Source organism: Ictalurus punctatus, chromosome 21 (genome assembly GCF_001660625.3).
Source record: "Ictalurus punctatus breed USDA103 chromosome 21, Coco_2.0, whole genome shotgun sequence".
Lineage (NCBI taxonomy): Eukaryota > Metazoa > Chordata > Actinopteri > Siluriformes > Ictaluridae > Ictalurus > Ictalurus punctatus.
The window spans coordinates 14162501-14181426 of record NC_030436.2 but is presented as its reverse complement, the minus strand read 5'-3'; the positions used below and the strand labels follow the sequence as shown (position 1 = coordinate 14181426).

The following is an 18926-nucleotide window of genomic DNA, read 5'->3' as shown; positions in this document are numbered from 1 at the left end:
TTCGGAAGAGCATTAATCTTCGATCTGTGTATTACAGCAGGTGTTCGCAATATCGAATTCGGCACCGACTATAAGATAAAACTGATGGGATACCGATACATGATTTCAAGTACCTATTGGCTCTGACACAAATTCTCAGATATGTACACCACAGCAACTATTCTAACACATATCGTGTATCGTAAAAAATGTATCATGATATCGGTCACCCCTAGTGAACAGTAAAATGAAGACTTCACACACGCGCTCTCTGTGAAAGAAAGATAAAGAGTGCACTTGAAGTCATGCTGCATGACCAGGAAGACTGCTACATCTCGTGTGAATTAGAATACAAACAGGAAGTAGAGACGCAAGCAAGCTAAGAGCTTCGATAAGGATCAGAGCACATACACAGAAACAGAGATAAAAACAAGAAGCTTCTGAAGCTTCCGCATTGCCGGGACACCTCTGAGGTTTACACAATTATATACGTATATGTGTAAACATGAAGGTGAGCATGTTACAGAGTGCACACTCATGTTTGCGGTTTCCATGCAGGAGACAGGAAAAAGGAAGTCGAAGTCGAAAAGGCGCGAGAATATTTGAGCAAATAATCTACAAACAGATTATTTTACAAACAGATTAAAAATGAAACGGCATGAAGGAACTATTCAGTAAAAATGACCCTTACTGTAGTTTATCAGAGTAATACAGGTTCTATGAATAAAAGGCATGTAACACCGTCACAGAGTTTGAACACAGAGTTTGAAATTAATGCTAATAGTAATGGCTAGAGATTAGGTAGCAGAGTGAGTGCAGGACTATGGGATGGAAGACTGGGCTTGTACGGTATAATAGCGTGATTAGGGAAAGGCTCTTTCTGAGAACGTAATGTACCCTTTTCAAAAGAAATATAAAGTGACATTTAAAGCGAGAACGGATGAGAGGAGATACTGAGGGGATGTGACACTGCAGAGGTGTACAGTGGGGGTAATACAGTGCAGATGTTATCTTTTTTTTTTAGATAATGATGTTGAGAAAAATATGCAAGTCATTGTCCTGCACTGTCGTATGTCCTACACTTATTCAATACATACTCACATTAGTAAAAATGGAGATAAAGAAGCTCTGATAATTTAAGCACTACAACTCAATCTCAGTGCAATTTGTAACACCTCTATTCAATTACATCAGACAACACTAAAGCGCTTTCTTGTTCCATGGCATGTTTTGTCTCTGAAACAGCTTTACTTTCAGGCTGAGAGCTGACATTAAGGTCCACACTGGTCCACATGATTTAATAAAAATCTTTACGGTAATTAAGAGCTCTACTTCAGTGTCCATTAGCTAGCTGGTCCCTTTCATCTAACAACTGTCAAGGTAAAGCATTAGCTCGACATCTGAACGCTTTGACACAATGGATGTCAATCTAGAAAGCATGTGGAGAACACAAAGCCTCGACGTCTAGCACTAATTCAGTTACTCCTTTAGGTAATATGTTCATGCGTTGTAGTGAAGGGCTATAATCCAAAATGAAGTATTTTGGATCACAGACTTTTTACAACATCAACAGCAAAAAGGAAGCATTTAGAATTAGATCTGTCATTATATACTGTAGAGCGTCTCCCTCATGGTGAGTAGGGTTAATACTACATATTTTGCTGAACTGATATATGAAACATTGATTAGTCTTACACTGGGGGAAGTAAGTATCACTGACAGCTATTCCAATGAGGCTATTCACATGAAATTTTCACCAGACTTTGGTGTTAACTCAACAAATCCGCACATATAAAGAAATCCAAACATTAAAGTCTATAAATGAAGTTACAATGAGGGAAATAAGTATTGGATACGTCGACATTTTTTTCAGTAAATATATTTCCAATGAGGCTATTCACATGAAATTTTCACCAGACATCAGTATTAACTCAAGAAATCCACACATATAAAGAATTCACAACATTGAAGTCCATAAATAAAGTTATGTGTAATAAAGTGGAATGACACAGGAAAAAAGTATTGAACACGCTAAGAAAAAGCAGTTCTCCAAGGTAAGGTAAGGCAAGGAACCAGCTGAAATCCATAAGTAATTATACCTCCTATCTGTGCAAATTAATATCAGCTGGGTTAGTAAATTGATGGTCTATAAAAAGGCTTTTCGTTACCAAGGTGTCACACAAGAAACATCTCTGCGTCATTCCACTTTATTACACATAACTTTATTTATGGACTTTAATGTTGTGAATTCTTTACATTTAGTGGATTTCTTGAGTTAATACTGATGTCTGGTGAAAATTTCATGTGAATAACCTTGTTGGAAATAGATTTACTGAAAAAAAATGTTGACGCGCTCTATGTTTATTTCCTCCACTGTGCGTCCATTTCATTACATGCATGTAACAGCATGACCACCATGTTTGTTAAACTGGCTCCCTACCAAACCTGATCTTTATAGAAAGCAAGATTAAAAAGTAAATAAACACCATTTTGGTGAAATATACGTGTCAGAGTATGTTATAGGCAGAAATGATGGATTTCCTAGACTGCATCGCAAATAGTTAAGGTTAACCTAAAATTGTTTTCTGTTTGTTGTAGGCACAGAGATACAGCAAAACTACACATACCTAATAAAATCTCTTGATCTCTTTTCTTATGAACAGCAATATGGTTTTGAGAAACTATACTAAGGACCAATGCTAACAGCCTCCTATTCACTATTCAACATTTCTCTATGCAATGGTCAGCTCGCTCTTTCATGACAGGCAGACAAGACATTTTCAAGACAGAGGAGGTGTATGGAACAAGACCCAGGTCATGTTCTGAAATTCAGCTGACGTGATACATTGTGGTAGGGCTGTGTCACCAGAAGATAAGATATTGCTCTTATTATTGGCACGACACACTATTCTAAGTATATTGGGTGTGATCACCGTAAGAAGTAGCTGATTGTTTCAAATCTATTTTTGGAGCAACTGTTCATTTTTTACTTCTTTTTCTTACATGTTTTGTGAATGTTGGATGAAAAAGAACTGTTACCTTTGCTGGAGGTGCTGTAGAATATGCCCTGCATGGGGGGTCGGTAGGCGTGTCTTCTTTTTGCACATTTCCCTGGTTACAGTCGAGCTGTACATGGTTCTCACAGTCCAGGTGACAAGTGTAACTGCAGTCTGGTGAATACACACACACACACACACACACACACACACACACACATCAGAAACCGAACAGAAAAGAGAAGGGGGAAAAAGCCACACTGCTCAGAGAACCAACAGATTTTAGATTATAGCATTCAGGACAGGAAGACACTGCAAATAACACAAATTGTCTTCTCATGTAGCCATGTCAGTGTTTTTCCACTGCTTTGAGAGTTTAGGGTGATCCACGGTCACCATGATCTTAAACTGATCAGACACCATCTTCATAAATATAACCCCAGAGTCTTGAGTTAGTGAGTAAAAGCACTTGTGGTATGTGTAACTTTATAAGTTGCCTTCTGGATACTGCAACTGTATTGTAAATACTGGTGACATGAAGATTAAAAATGTATAGTAATCACACTATACTGAATACTGTAACTACTCACGTCATAGCAAAAATCATTTTAAATCGTGTGAATAGCTCCCCCTTGTGTATATACCGTATGGCAGCTAAACCACAAAAAAAGACCTTTTCCAATGTAACCACATAAAAGGGTTAAAAACTGCGTATAATTGTTATTGATGTTGAAGCTTTCTATGAGGAGATGTTTACTTATTTTTTGGCGTCTCCACTGTTAGAGCTAAAGCCATAACTAAGTTTTTCCGTCACAGGAAAGTCTTCCAGACAGATGGGCTTGCCGTTTCTTGGTAACATGACAAGCTGCATTTTTTAAGTCTTAATAATTTCAGGAGAGAGAAAGAAAGTGATGTTGCTAAGGATGCAGCTGTTTATATCTGCTATAACACAAGTAATAACAGGAATGTACTTGGTTCACAAAAGTTCACCGTTAAATGTAACTAGAAAAGTATCAACGTAATTCTCTAATAAGTTTTTTTTTAAACCCCAAAAGTCATTGTGTTTTATTCTGTGCTTAAGCTATTTAAACTAGCTTTGTTTTAAAATGTCAAAACATGACTTTTGTGGTTTCATCTCAATCCCCTGCATTCATTCATTAGGTGTAGTTCGATATAATGGTCAATAGATGGTGACAGATTCTCTCAGCCAGAACGCAGAGAGATCAACAGTATGTGCTCGTTAAAGTACTGACATGTCCAACTGTTCCACAAAGCCTGCCAAGACACTTTTCATTGACTTGAAGGTTACCCTGGCAGTGGAGTGCATTTTCTTTTCCATTACTGGCCCTCAGGGTCCTTTTTGACTTTTTATGAAACAAAAGCACACACATAATTAAACGTTGTCTTCTCGTAACCACAGTGTTGGTCGTAAACACTTAAGAAACTACTTTTGGCCTGATTTAGGACCAGCTTCTGAATCCAAACCCCAGCTTTGACTGTTATGAGAGACATAACAACAGGGCTATCAGATCAGCTGAACACAAAAAATGGGTGAAGGATAGCTTGTAGGCTCCTCATTTAATCAGTATACATTCAATTCGATTCGATTTTATTTGCATAGCACTTTTAACAATGGACATTGTCTCAAAGCAGCGTTACAGAAACATATAAACACGGGATACAGATTTTAAGTGTGTGGATTAATCCGTATTGAGCGAGCCAGTGGCGACGGTGGCGAGGAAAAACTCAATAAGATGATATGAGGAAGAAACCTTGAGAGGAACCAGACTCAGAAGGAAACCCATCCTCATCTGGGTAACAACGGATAGTGTGAAAGTAAAGGAAAGTTCATTATGGTTTTTATATGAAGTCTGTTTTGTTGAACTAATCCAATGTTCACTACATAAACAAAGCAATCTTGGAAAAAAAGGGGGCAATAAATTAAGAGACTTTCACTGAATCAGTCGGGTTTACTTCAATCCATGGAACTAAAACACATCCTTAATTTATCAACTCACAGCCTACTACGTCAAGACACAAGTGTTTTGTTGTCTTAACCGAAATGGAGCCCTTGTTTTTATGTTGCACTCTATGGGCAAAAATATTGTCAAAGCGATAGCAGGGTATCGGATACAGTATCTGTAGTGGTGAAGAGGAGCAGGGTGGATCAGCAGACTGAGAGGAGGTCCTGGGAGTGCATTAAACACCCACACAAACACTGATAGCACCCACGGAAAAAGAGAGGTCACCTTTTCACCAGTCACTGTGCATCGTAGGGCGACATGGGTGTGAAATGGAGATTGTGAAAAGAGAGTCTGTCCAAAGCAAACAGCATGATCCAGGATCAGGAAATGCGTATCTGGGAGGACTTCCATCCTGCTCTGCCTGTCACCTTCAACCTTAGCATCGGTCCAATCCAACTGGGCTCCAGTACAACATTAGCTTGATGCCAACTACTGGCTGCTCTTGAAATCACCTGGGATATAACGCTAGCAGTGTGACTCAGTCACAGGCTAAAACACAGCCTCAGCTGGATATCAGTACTGTAATTCAAATACAGGCCAAAACACTACACTTTTTACAAATTAAGTATTTAGACTACCATGCAATCTTATTTTGATATCAATACTTTTGATATCAATGGCTTAATCTTTATAACATCTTAAAGGTGGAAGTTTTTAAAGTGTTTCTAGATCTATAATAGTCACATACTTTCAAAAACACGTTAGAAAAACTGGGATTTGCAATACTGCCATGCAACAGATCTTATAAGTTTCTTCGTTTCACGCATTAAATTTCTCTAGCCTAGAAGTTAGCTCCACCCCCAATGCAACAGAGCTTCTCAGCTCCACCCCTTATCCTTAAATGGTAACTCATGAGGAATATGTTATTCCAACACAGAGTATGGGGGTCAGCTCAGGGGAAGGGGTTGGCTTGTCAGTGTTTTCTCTGTCGTTACAATTTGCCTCCTTTTTAATTATTATTTCTGATACCATGTTAATACCGGGGCAGATATAAAAACATTTAACAACCACAGGTGTGTACAGCAATCTCTGAGGTCTCTAGTAGGCACAAGGGAGTTTTTGCTTGTTCTAGAAAGAAACTCCTAAACACTCCAAATAGGGTTAGGTAGATTTCTAGTGCACTCTTTACAATCTGTACGGTATTCCCTTAACCTCAGACACCCTCTCCCACATGCCCTAGCCCCCTTCTTGCATCCAGCATGATGCCCAAACCCTGCTCCAAACCCTTGTGCTGTTGGTTGACCTCTGTGACCTGATAAATTTGGAAGAAGAAGCTTAGCGTTAACCTGGGTTTCACAGACTGTAATGCAGAGGATGTGCAAGGACTAAGTGGCTCTTTAAATGCCTCTAAAACACAGGAAATGGAGGAAACATCCTTGAATCTGTCTGTGAGATACATCAGGAGAGATTGCAAGCTGGGAGGTACCTATGGCTGTCGGTGATGTGGAAAAGCACTCAAACACTATTGATCTGTTTGGACTTTGGCAGCGTAAACAAAACCAAAAAAAATGGCAAAAGAATACAACCCTAACCCTAACCCTATGTTCTCTATAGTTGCTTGTTCCTTTGTGTTTCATTAACAGTACTATGTGGAAAGACTTGTGTGGTTACAGCTAACTTGGGAAGATATGTGGCAAAGTTTCCCACACCCATAAGAAAACAGGAGTCCTTAAAACAGGAGAATTATTTGTCCAAGACAGGCCAAGTCACTCTGGAGTGATACACGGTCATGCCCGCACATGTTTGGGAGTAGTTAGATTAATGGTAGTACACAAACTCACAGAATGTAAATAAATTACGCTAAGTCCATACAGTAATCCATGTATATTCACACTACACTTATAATGTTAGACTTTAAATAGCAGTAATGGTGTTGGAATATACAGTATTACAAGTAGAGAGCTGATCAGGCTTATCATAATTTATCACTGTAATAAAGATGGAAAAAAGATGTTCATTCTCCATCCATCCATTCATCTTCTATAGCGCTTATCCTTTTCAGGGTCACAGGGAACCTGGAGCCTATCCCAGGGAGCATTGGGCACAAGGCGGGGTACACCCTGGACAGGGTGCCAGTGAGGTTCATACTCATTTTGTTTTATTGATATTATCAGATTGCTACACCATCATATATTTGAATCATTATTCTTCAATCTATTACTATTAAGTCTTTGTAAGCATGCTTTGTCATGTTACACAAAAATATGTTGTAGTGTTAGCCTTTAATTTAACCATAGTCTAAGTTTATATATATATATATATATATATATATATATATATATATATATATATATATATATATATATAAACCACAAGATGTAGCACATTAGTACAAAATAGTACATTAGACTATATTTTATAGATTTCATTAGAGTATGTTGTTTACTGTCACGTAGCTTATTTGTGTATTTGTGATTTTTTTTATAGCAGAATGTCCTGAATTGTCATATTCCTCTAATACCACAATAATTTACCAAAGATGGCATTTTAGTATTAATTAATGAACGCCTTGCTGTATGTTTCATCCATTTATAGTTACATTTACTATCGTGGAACAGCCACGAAACAAGTTACGAAAGTTATAAAAGTTAGAAACGGTTGCGTCCTACCCAGCATGTTTTGTTTACCTCTCTTGAAGTGAATAAGAAAAAGAAAAAAGCTTTACTGGAAAGTCCTACGTATTGAAAACTTTCCCATGGAGGGAAACTTACCGACTGTTATGAAGTGCTGACACTGGAGACTCCTTCCGACAAACTTCACCATATCAGTGATTATACGTTTCTTTTTGTTAAATAATAGTATGCTTTTAATCTGTTTATACATAGCATCCACCAAGCCCCTGTTGTTACTACATATATTATATTGTATTAGAATGAGCACTTTAATACAAACCTGTAAATTGAATTACAGCTGGTACTACTGAGAGTTGTATTGTTCTAGAAAAATACTCAATACCTTGTAACCAAGCACATTTAAGAATTCAACAGGGCTGTGGTCTAAATGCTTAGAAGTGGCATACATTTAACAGGAAAGACAATTAAATAATTAATCACAATTTTATGTGTAATAATTAAACATTAGCCATGATTTCATGCTTGTGACTGGTCAAATTACAATACAAAACAAACAAAAAATAATACAACACAACCTTTGGCATTTAAAGAGTTTCCTTCTATCGAGAAGGTCAACTAGTTGACGTATCTCTGGGCCTGTCCCTTTAAGTACCACTTCTCATTTTAACTTGTCAGTTCCGCATAAATACAGTGAACATGGATATAATCTGATCACAGTGTTACAGAGCTGGTTGAATTCCCCTCACTGTACCTTTAAAGCAGAGGCTTTCTTTAGAAATCTGAAGGAAAACACTGACTCCTATTTATTCCCCCTCACATGCCTCCTTCCTTCCCATTTCCCACAACATTTCTGTTCTCATTCGCCCTGCTTGTCACCATCAGCATTTCCTCCACATCAATTCCGCCAGAGTGAAAAGGCTGCTGGTCACTCGGCAAAGCCGTTTTTTTTTTGCTGACACCTTGCTCTTGATCTCTTATACTCACAGATTCTGTTTGCGTCAGCAGTACTATCTGCTCGTTTTCTCTCTTTGGCTCAAATCCAGTAACCTAACCCCATCATTTTGTGCCTTAAAATGAAGTGAAATTGGATCAGAGAAATTTTTATTTATTTATTTTTTTTAAATTTCAAATGAAGCTCTTATCAGGAAAATGATCACTCTTGAGTCATAAAGTTGAACTAGGTCTAAATCAGTAAATATAGAGTGTGTGTAAGTGTGTGTGTGTGTGTGTGTGTGTGTGTGTGTGTGTGTGTGTGTGTGTGTGTGTGTGTGTGGTGTACATGCTTATTAGAGACATATAAGCCAACACAATGTTGGATTAGTAAGTCTGGATAAATAGCATTCTAGTGTCCTCTGTTTAGACCCTCCCTACTATATCCCAGGAACAGGTCTACCTTTTATTTCATTCCAGTAGGTTTGTTTTGAAGAACTCATCATCGACCTTGCACTATGCACTATTTTAAAAATAGCCCCTGGTCTTGTTAGAGGAGATTTTAGAAAGTGTTTTTCTCTAGTCATAAACATACATTCTATGGAAAGATGGGTGGGTTGGTTACAAATAACCAAAACCCCTGAACACCACTCAGTATTCACTGATTAGTCATATTAATCAATCGAAGAAAAAAAAAAAAAAAAAAAAAAAAGACAAAACAACAAGCTAAAGATACACAACCAGTGTTAAAGAAGAATATCCAGAATAGCTGAAATCTGATTTCAGCTTTATCTGTATCAAAACTAAAACAAATTCCTTTTAAATTTCGATATTTTTATTTCACAGATTTGTGTAGACTTGTGAAATTTTAGTCAGAATGGGTTTATTATGACTTGATGTGGATATAATCCAATGTGAGAGTTTCCTCCTTCCACTAGTTAGATCTTCATAGTTGGATGGGGAACGGTGTATATGGGGGGCAAGGGATCGGTACACAAACTCACTATTTCCCGTAATTTAATGCTCCCTACTTGGCGTGTATTTAAAATGAAATTGCAAGACATAATTAGAAATGATTTAACTAGATGAAGGTGTTTCTGAGACCGACTCCCTAAACAGAACGTCAGTGTATTCTGGGTGGAACTCAAATTCTCTTTGACTCTAGCTGGTGTGTCAGCACTTTGACTTCTTATTCACACTCTCTTACATGAGAAATGCAGGTACTTGGGGAACACATACAGCACTTATAGAGAATAAACTGGCATGCAGCTTACTGCGTCAGGGTATTATTTACATAGAATTACTACTAATACATCAACATAACTCATCCAGACATGCACATAAACATTTTCAAATCTGGGAAACTAAGTATGAGTTAGTATAAATGATACCATTGGGAAATGGTAGAAGTCACAGTCGTTCTCCCTTTTTTCCCCCGGTCTTTCCATTGGCCAGCTCCTAGATTCAGAGGAACAGGCACTGGAAAAACAAGTTCATCCCCAAAAACATACAAAACTGGGCAGGAAATAAGGGTAAAAAAAAACAAAAAAAACATGAGAGAATATCTAAAGTCAAGAGTCCAAGGAGCAAACATTGTGGCATGAAATACTGGCAATGTAATAATTCAAGCAATTGTGCTAATATTGTTAAGGCTTTAAAGCCTTTAAATTCAACTGAGACTAGCTAGGGTGGTGGCTTTGGATAATGCTGCAAGCATACATTTATTATTACAAATTTACAAATAGTGTTTTTGGCTTTATTCAAGTCTATTCTGTACTGTCTGGCTTAGGATACATGCAGCAGTTTTATATGAGACAACTATACCCCAGTCACACGCTTGTGTTAAATTGAAATGTACAAATACTCTAACAAACTGTAGACAAAGTGGCATCCAAAACACCCAGATGTACTTGGTTTGGTCACTTAGTGTGATGTGACTAAAATGTGCAATGACCTAGCAACTATTTTTTCCATTTCCAGAGAAATTACAGCATAAATATAGAAGGATTATAGAAGTAAACACTATACGAAACGGCTGGCAGTACGTGGTCTAGTGCTTATACCGCATTAAAGCAGTGCAAACAAGTCATATAATAAAGTCTGTAGGCTTATTAAAGGGAAATTCCACTCGAAAACACTATATGATGTGCTCAGTAATTCTGGTAATAATTTACTGGTTGGTGCTGTATTTTATTATTAGCATGAAAGTTGATGCATTGGAAGCTGATCAGTTTGAACTGAGTGCACAGATGAGGAGATGAGATGAGAGAGACTAAAGCACTGCAGACTTTTTCAGCACAGCACTGTTTGTTTGGGAGCTATGACAAACACGCAGCTAAGATTCACAGAAAGCAAATGCAAATTTCATCCTATTAACACTATATCAGTAAAGCTAGAAATCCTGAATGACAGACTTGTATAAAAGAATGTGTTGTGTTTTCCCTATAGTGCAGACCCAATTAGGCTTGGAATACCCGTGTGCTTATTTAGGACCTTATCAGTGCTCTACACACAGTATGCATGTACATTTATCAGAGCCAGTGGAGGTCATAAGTCAACCGCTTTCAATAGTCCTACAGTGAACAGAATCAGTCGCTCTGTAATTTATGGTTCTTTAAAGTGAAATCACTAATAAAGGTTACTTTAGGGTTAATCACTAATTTGTTCACATTTGGAGTTTTTCCCCATCACACCAGGGTTGGATGAAAATACCATAATGCAATACTTGTCATATTTACAATATACAAACAATACAAACATTGATTTGCTTGCCTTTCTAGATGCTGTACAATCGCATGTAGCTCCATATGGTTATTATTGCACCAAGTGGTCTCATTTGAGAACTGCAACAAGCGCTAACAGAGGGCCATTTGTGCAGGAATGCCACTCTCCCCCAAAGTTCCCTATGCTCGCTCGATGAATTTTCAGTGGAGGAGGAACAGAGGACAGGACAGTCAATGACACGGTTACCAGGGTTGTGGTATTCACACCAAATTAGTCTAGTTTGTAAATACTCCATGGCTACCAGAATCTTGTTTTATAGCAAATATTCCGAAATAAAAAAATAAATACATTTCCAGAATTTCTATTGTAAGATATATTGCAATGTTTGAGAAAAATGTGTCTCTCTTTTTCGATGCCTGAATTTGTAGGAATGGTTTTAGGTCTTTTTTTAGGCTGGGAATTTTGCTGAAACCTGGCAACCCTGGTTAATCATATTAGCTTTTTGGGAAACATACCTGCTAGATAAAAACTGCTAACTGTAAGAATGACTGTATGTTGTCCACTTCCAAGTGCATACTCCAAGTAGCCTATAGCATAAGTCAAGTACAATCTAGTTGTTTATGCCCCACCAAAATCTATGATAATGAGCTACTGCTGCTTAAGAGCTGCTCCAAATAGCTTTCACTAATAAAATTTTGGTATGTTAAAATAAAATAAAATAAAAAATTGCATGCCATATTGTGATATTACACTATTGATCATCATTTCCTCAGCTCTAATTTGTAAACCAACAAGAATTTAGAGCTATCAACTAATATTCTTCTGAGACCTTATCTATAGCATCTATAGCATCTTTAAATCCCACTGCTCTCACAATAACTGTTTAGAAGTGAGATCACAACTATGAGTCAGTCTGTATGAGGCAGGATAGCAAATCCGGTACCTCTACGTGGCAAAATTGATGCCGTCCTCTCATATGCTCATATACTCTCCTGTTACTAAAGGTCTGAGACTCTGAACTATAGACCCTGCATTAAGCAAAAACTCCACAGAGCTTTTAGTAGGGATAGAGTGATATTGGCAAGACACCAGTCTCGGTCAATAATAGCTTAAAAGGATCATATTCATATTGATTTGATTAATCAGCCAATATGTCGGATGACACAAAGTCGGATTTTATCTCTTATGCTTCATTTTTGAGGACTTCATTTTCAAAGCAGTAATATAATAATAATAAACTATATATAATAGTGGTATATATAATAACAATTATAAACGTTTTCAGTATGTACAATCCGTATGTACAATGGGCCTCATTTATTCACCTTTTTGGTAAAATTGTATGCAAATGGGTTTTTTGTTTTGTTTTGTTTTGTTTTTTGCTGGTCAAACCAAACAAAAAATTCCCTCCAGATTTACAAAAGTTTTGGTAACTCTGATTTCCAGTGTACTCATATGTGTATCGCCAGTAAATTACCAAGCATGTTCATAGCACAACTGATTGACATTTATTGACACCCAAAAAACTCCATAAAACACAAAGCTCATGGCACTGAAAATAACAACATCATGACTAAACATTGAAAGCGCACTTCCTAAACGTAGCATCCAGTAACCAAACCCCAGCACTGCCAGGCTATGGGTTACTGATCGAAAGGTCGAGGGGTCAGGCTCCAGCACTGAACAAGCTGCCACTGTTGGGCCGTTGAGCAAGACCCATAACCCTCTCTGCTCCAGAGGTGCCGTATCATGGCTGACCCTGCACTCTGACCCCAACCTCCTAACATGCTGGGATATGTGAAGAAAAAAAGAATTTCACTGTGCTGTAATGTTTATGTGACCAATAAAGACTCATTAGATTAGATAATCAACTCAGCCACTACAGTGTATCAGCTACCAAAAACACAGACTATCTCTTCCTCCTTGTAGAGGGTGCCATTGTCCTAATTGGATTAGTCTCATTATTCAATTTCAACGTATGGATCTGTGTTGGATTGCTTTCTTTAATACAATAAAAGTCATTAATATGACCTCTCGTAAAATACACCTGTCTGTCAGAATGAACAGGATTTTCATGAATAATTTGTAATGTAAATGCTCCTTTGAACAATTTGTATCCAGCTTGATAAATGAGACTTATTGTGAGCATGCTGTCCTAACTTTGTGGAATGATAAATACCTTGTCACATACCATATGACTCAAGCGCTTGTACAGGACACTGACTCTAGCCTCTATCCACCAAACTGACCTTAAACCATTTGGGACAATGACGCAAAGTACAAATTACATAAGAGATGGAAAATCCTTTGAGGTTTTACACCTAAGGCAGCTACCGTGCCGCAAAGGGGATCACTTTATTTTCATTATCCTCCTCTGCTGCATCTTTGCCTTCATCAGTCCACTGTAAGAGACAGGTTTTTCCAGATCAATGGGAAATTCAGTTTTTTTTCTCCCACAGCTGTTGAGAGTTTACTCAAAGTAATCGGCATTGAGACTGAAATAACGAATGTGACTCACAACTTCAGTGTACAAACACTCATTATGAAAGCAGTACTGAACAACACTGAGGTCAAGCTTCTGCATTGCAGCCTTTATTAACACAGCACATAATGACAAATTTGGCTGATGGTGCGTTAACAAACCAAACCCATGACCTTGGCACATTTCTCTCTCTCTTTCTCTCTCACTCTTTCTCTCTCTCTCTCTCTCTCTCGGTCTCTCTCTCTGTCTCGCTCCCTGTCGTGTTTACTGGAGCATTATAGAACCACCGGGGCTTTATACAGGATCAATGAATCTGTGTAGCTCTCTATTCCAGCCCTTCTGCATGTCAATAGAAAACAATAGGTACAGCCAGAGAGAAACACTAACCATTTAGAGAGAAAAAGAGAAAGAGGGAGAATAAAATGTGATGCTCCCTATAGACTAGAACTGGGCTATTTTTGGGAGGCGCAAAATCACCGCAGAGCTCTTCAGCTGCAGTTGAACTGGATATCTTAGTACACGAACCTTAAACTACTTCATTTTTCACGAGATCTTTTTTCTTCTCTTATATAAAAAACCTTCAGATCCTTTAATTCATCCCCCATCTTCACAACACCTCCCATTTTCTTTCCCTTCACATCATTCCTACCTTCTCTTACCCTCTTGTGTTACCTAATAAACACGTCACTAACGGTTTACCCAACTTCTCATCTTCTCACCTCTACCCTTCTCTCAGTTACTCGTTCTCTCGTTTATCACACCCTTGTCCTGTGCTCCATTTCTCTCCTCTCCTTCCCTGATGCATTCCCACCTCCTACCTTCTCCCTCTGTCCTGTTGTTTACTGAAGATTTCTCTACCTTCAGCATCCTCGCCGGTCATCCTTTCTTTCCATTCGTTTCCCACACCCTGTCATAATTGTCTATTCCTCTTTCCTCATACCTTCTTCATGTCGTTATATTATAGGTATTCAACCAAAGTTTTGTCTACTCATCTTGTTCCATTCTTCTCGTCTATCTGTTATCCATTACCTGATAGCACAAGAGCACCACTGCTGCTGGACCTCCGGAGCAGCCTCAGACCCTCAGACCACGAGCGGGACTTGGGCAGGCGCCGGAAGAGACGGCTGAGGCGCCGCGAGACATGGCCGAAGCACGCACTGGACACGGCTGTCTCCTCCGCCGGCCTCATGGCGGGCGCCGCTATCTGTGCCCACCTGTGCCCATGGCACTCTCTGGCGCTGGCTGCCCGCGGCTCTGTGGCACTGCGCTGGGGGCTGCCAGTCTGTCCTGCGCATCCACCATCGCAGGGCTGCGTCAGGCTTTCAGAGGCACGCTCGGGCCCGATAACCTCTCTGACACGGCCCTTATCTCCTCTCTCAGTCCGTCATTCTGCTTCTCTCACTCTCTGCCTGTCCCCAGTTTTCTCACGCAGTGCAGAGCTTGCTCTGATGCAGCGCCCACACGTCCTCCTCACTGCAGCCCTCTTAAAGCTACAGACACGCTCTCTTTCTCTCTATCTCTCTTCCTATCTCTATATTCTCTTCTTCTCGCTCATCCTCCCTACTTGCTCTCTATGCTGTCACATAGTGCTCCACTTCCTGAGTATGTGTCTGTGAGTGAGAGAGACTGAGAGTGTGAAGACAGATGGATGTCCCATGCTCTGTGAATCCTGAGGGACATCTGATCTCCTGCGGCACACTGAATAACTGATAGTCCACCTCACCCTCTTAACTTCGTTCACTGGTAAGAACCCAGTGGGAAGTTGTATAACCTGCGAGCAGTTCTGAGTCACTGAGGACATATGATGCTAATTACTGGAGATTGGTTTGTACAGGAGATTTAAAAACAAGCAGGTAGCTAAGATGATGAACATGAACTCTAACTCTAATATGTATCCTGAAGAACTAACGCTCATAAATTCCACAGATGTTGCTCTACTGCAACCCTTTAAGTCAGTGTTTCTCAGCAGGACCTAATTAACGTTAAATTCCACAATACTAACGACTTCATACTGTATATATGCAAATAAATGTTAATGAAACCCTTATTTTGCAAAGAATTTGTACAGACATAGTAGACACTTCATTTTCTGCTCCTAAAACTAGAGAAAGTCATAAATTAAGAGAGGACAGAAGAGTCAAGGGTGACCTAAATATATCCTGCGCCATCTCCCCACTGCGCTGTCACAGTTAGTTTCCTGCACTGGTACTTTTCTTATACTAAAGTACAGCAGAACACTCTATTCTGACCTGTTCACTTACACTACCTACAAATAAAATAAGGAATAAAACACTACAGAGGCGTGCTCTTATAGGAAAATAATCAATGATGGGATGGGGTGATTATTACTTATACATTACATTATAGTGGCTATAAATAGCCATTCATTCACCAGCCTCTCTTTTTGAACTATATAACCAAAAAAATGCAGAGTCCTCTGTCCTGAAGACTCTCCCGTGGCGTAAAACCTTGTCATTTACAAAGCTCTGAGACTTGAGACGTCTTCCATGAACTACACGTCTCCAAATAAACGTCTCCACCAATACTATTGACCTCATAACCTAATAGAACGAGCGTATTACAATGAACCTATGATTCTAATTACAGTCAGAGCTACTGTCAGAATTGCTGTTATACTGTAGATCAACACCTTCTGACCAATCAGATTTGAGAATTCCACAGTGGCGTAGTATAATCAGTTATACAGTATAACAGATTACCAGTTGTTTATTTTATTTTATTTTTTTTATAGGTAAAACCACTTTGTATTCGCCATTTTATCAGGTACACTATCCATATAGGTCACTCGAAGAGTACTCATACATGCTGTTCGTGGCAAAATGAGTTCTAGTTTCTACCTTTATGCCTGAAAGCTGCACCAACAAGGTGGGGTTGTCTAATAAAATAAGCCGGTAAGCGGACATAGTGTTTACAAACCCCAGCAACACTGTGTGCTGTGCCGGATATACCATTGCAACACATGCTGTATTACTATATCAGAATTTCTGCCTTCAAGTCCTGTCAGATATATTGTAATTACAAGATGACTGCCAGCACAATGTTGTGATTGCTAGTCATAAACTCTAGTAATCATCATCAACAACAACAACAACAACAACAATAACAGGAAAATGTCATGGCAGCTGCAATATGGCTGTTGCATCTAGAGAGATATTAATAAATCATACATTTAGACAAACTGTATTGTAAGATGGTTAAAACTGGCTGTTTGTTTAATGGCTTACTGTTACTCATGCCTGGATAAAAACCCGGATATAAACCTGGATATAATCCTGGATATAAGCATATGTGTTATTCATACATTCTTTGCAACTACATACAAAACAATATTTAGCTAATGCCCATCTGTTGTTCATTTTGCTTCAGTAACATGAAATGAACTTCCTCTTCACAGTGACAGGAACATAAGAGTAAACAAAAGCGAATTTTTCCCTAGGGCATCTACATTGTTTCTGCTCACATGAATATCACGTTGTTTTTATAAATTCAAACACATAAAGTAGGAACTTCTGAAGTTCTGTTATCTGGTCAGCAGTAGTCTCGTGGTGGTTCTTTTCCACTCATGGAGTAACTGTATACCTAAAAAAAACCAACCAAAAACCCCATCACCTATATAGTAGGTTAACGTGTGTAGAAAGCATAAAGGTTTACATAATAAACTGTTCGCTGATTATACACTGTGATACTCAACACATCATCACTAATCCCATGCTCCATTTGGAAAGCTTTATTTATTATGGTGCATTATTTTGTCCAGAATTGGAACTGACAGCATCCCATGTATCCTTATTAGTGAAGGAAATCCCATCATTCTCTTCACAGAACACACACTCCATGGGGGAAAAAAACATGGTGAACAGGACTGTCACAGATGTTTTTAGACCTTATTTTTAGTAATGTATTACATTTTCCTCCATACACAGGTCATATAGCTTACATAGAGCACCACAGACTCACTCTGACATCCTGTACCATGGATGATGTTGGTATATTCTGAATGTGTGGTTAGCAGAACAGCCCCAGACTGCTCCTGGCTTCCTGAATCTGTCAGTGCGAGTGAATGGGGCTTTGAAAAGCCCGACACAATGTCTCTCCTGTTCAATAGGCATCTGAACAAGGTTGCTCCTGTGGAGCCCTGGCCACTGAAATGCTCCTCTGTGCAGTGAAACATATGTAAAGGGGCTTGTCCCACCTACATGGTGCACAGTGAGAAAAACAGAGACTCGCTGAATGGGGAATTGATGAAGGAGGCAAAGGTCAAGAAGAGAAGAAACATCAGGGCAAAAACTTTTTAAGCAGGTCTGAAGGGGAGAAGTGAAGTGAAGGAGCAGCTTGGAACTCAGGACATCTTGATATTTGTCAGGCCCCATCTATTAATAGTTAACCAAACAGCTAATAACCCACCTTTTTACTTGAATACTTTATTATTATTATTATTATTATTATTATTATTATTATTATTATTATTAGTAGTAGTAGTAGTAGTAGTAGTAGTAGTAGTAGTATTAGTATTATTGAAAATGTATAAATATTAATTATTAATGCTAGTAATTACTTATAATTACTACGATTACTACTAATAATAATAATTACTACTACTACTACTAATAACAATAATAACATTACAGTGGATGATATTATTATTGTTATTGTTGTTGTTGTTGTTGTTGTTGTTGTTATTATTATTATTGAAAATGTATACATAATAATTATTAATGCTAGTAATTACATATAACTACTACTACTACTACTAATAATAATAACATTATCATGGATGATGATATTATTATTATTATTATTATTATTATTATTATTATTGTTGTTGTTGTTGTTGTTGTTGCTATTATTGTTGTTGTTGTTATTATTGTTATTATTATTGTTGAAAATATATACATATTAATTATTAATGGTAGTAATTACTTAGAATTACTAGTACTACTACTCGTACTACTCCTACTACTACTACTAATAATAATAAATACAACAATTGCTGTACTTTTTGTGTTAGTATTTTTTTTCCACTTACATATATACCTGAATATTATGTCACAACTTCTTTTATTATTATTTCCTATTTATTGAGTTTATAGAATTATTCTTCATGATTAATTTTTTAACATACTTTAAAAAAACATTAAGTTGCATCTTAAATCTATAAAAGATGCCTCAGACTGGACAGTTACCATTTAGCCACTAA

The 18926-nt window shown here is 38.1% G+C and overlaps 1 protein-coding gene across 2 annotated transcripts in view; it reads right to left on the bottom strand.

Annotated features, from left to right (window-relative positions):
* Positions 1–18926, bottom strand: part of rassf5 (Ras association domain family member 5) — a 52734-nt gene that overhangs the window by 24428 nt on the left and 9380 nt on the right. The window contains exons 1-2 of one of the 2 annotated variants that reach the window (XM_017450357.3): positions 14738–15379; positions 3019–3149 (exon numbers count right to left, since the gene is read on the bottom strand). In XM_017450357.3, coding sequence (XP_017305846.1) covers positions 3019–3149; positions 14738–14897 — 291 coding nt within the window. In that variant the 5' untranslated portion in view covers positions 14898–15379. Of the gene's footprint in view, positions 1–3018; positions 3150–14737; positions 15380–18926 lie in introns of those variants that run through there. The other variant, XM_017450356.3, reaches the window with a different exon arrangement.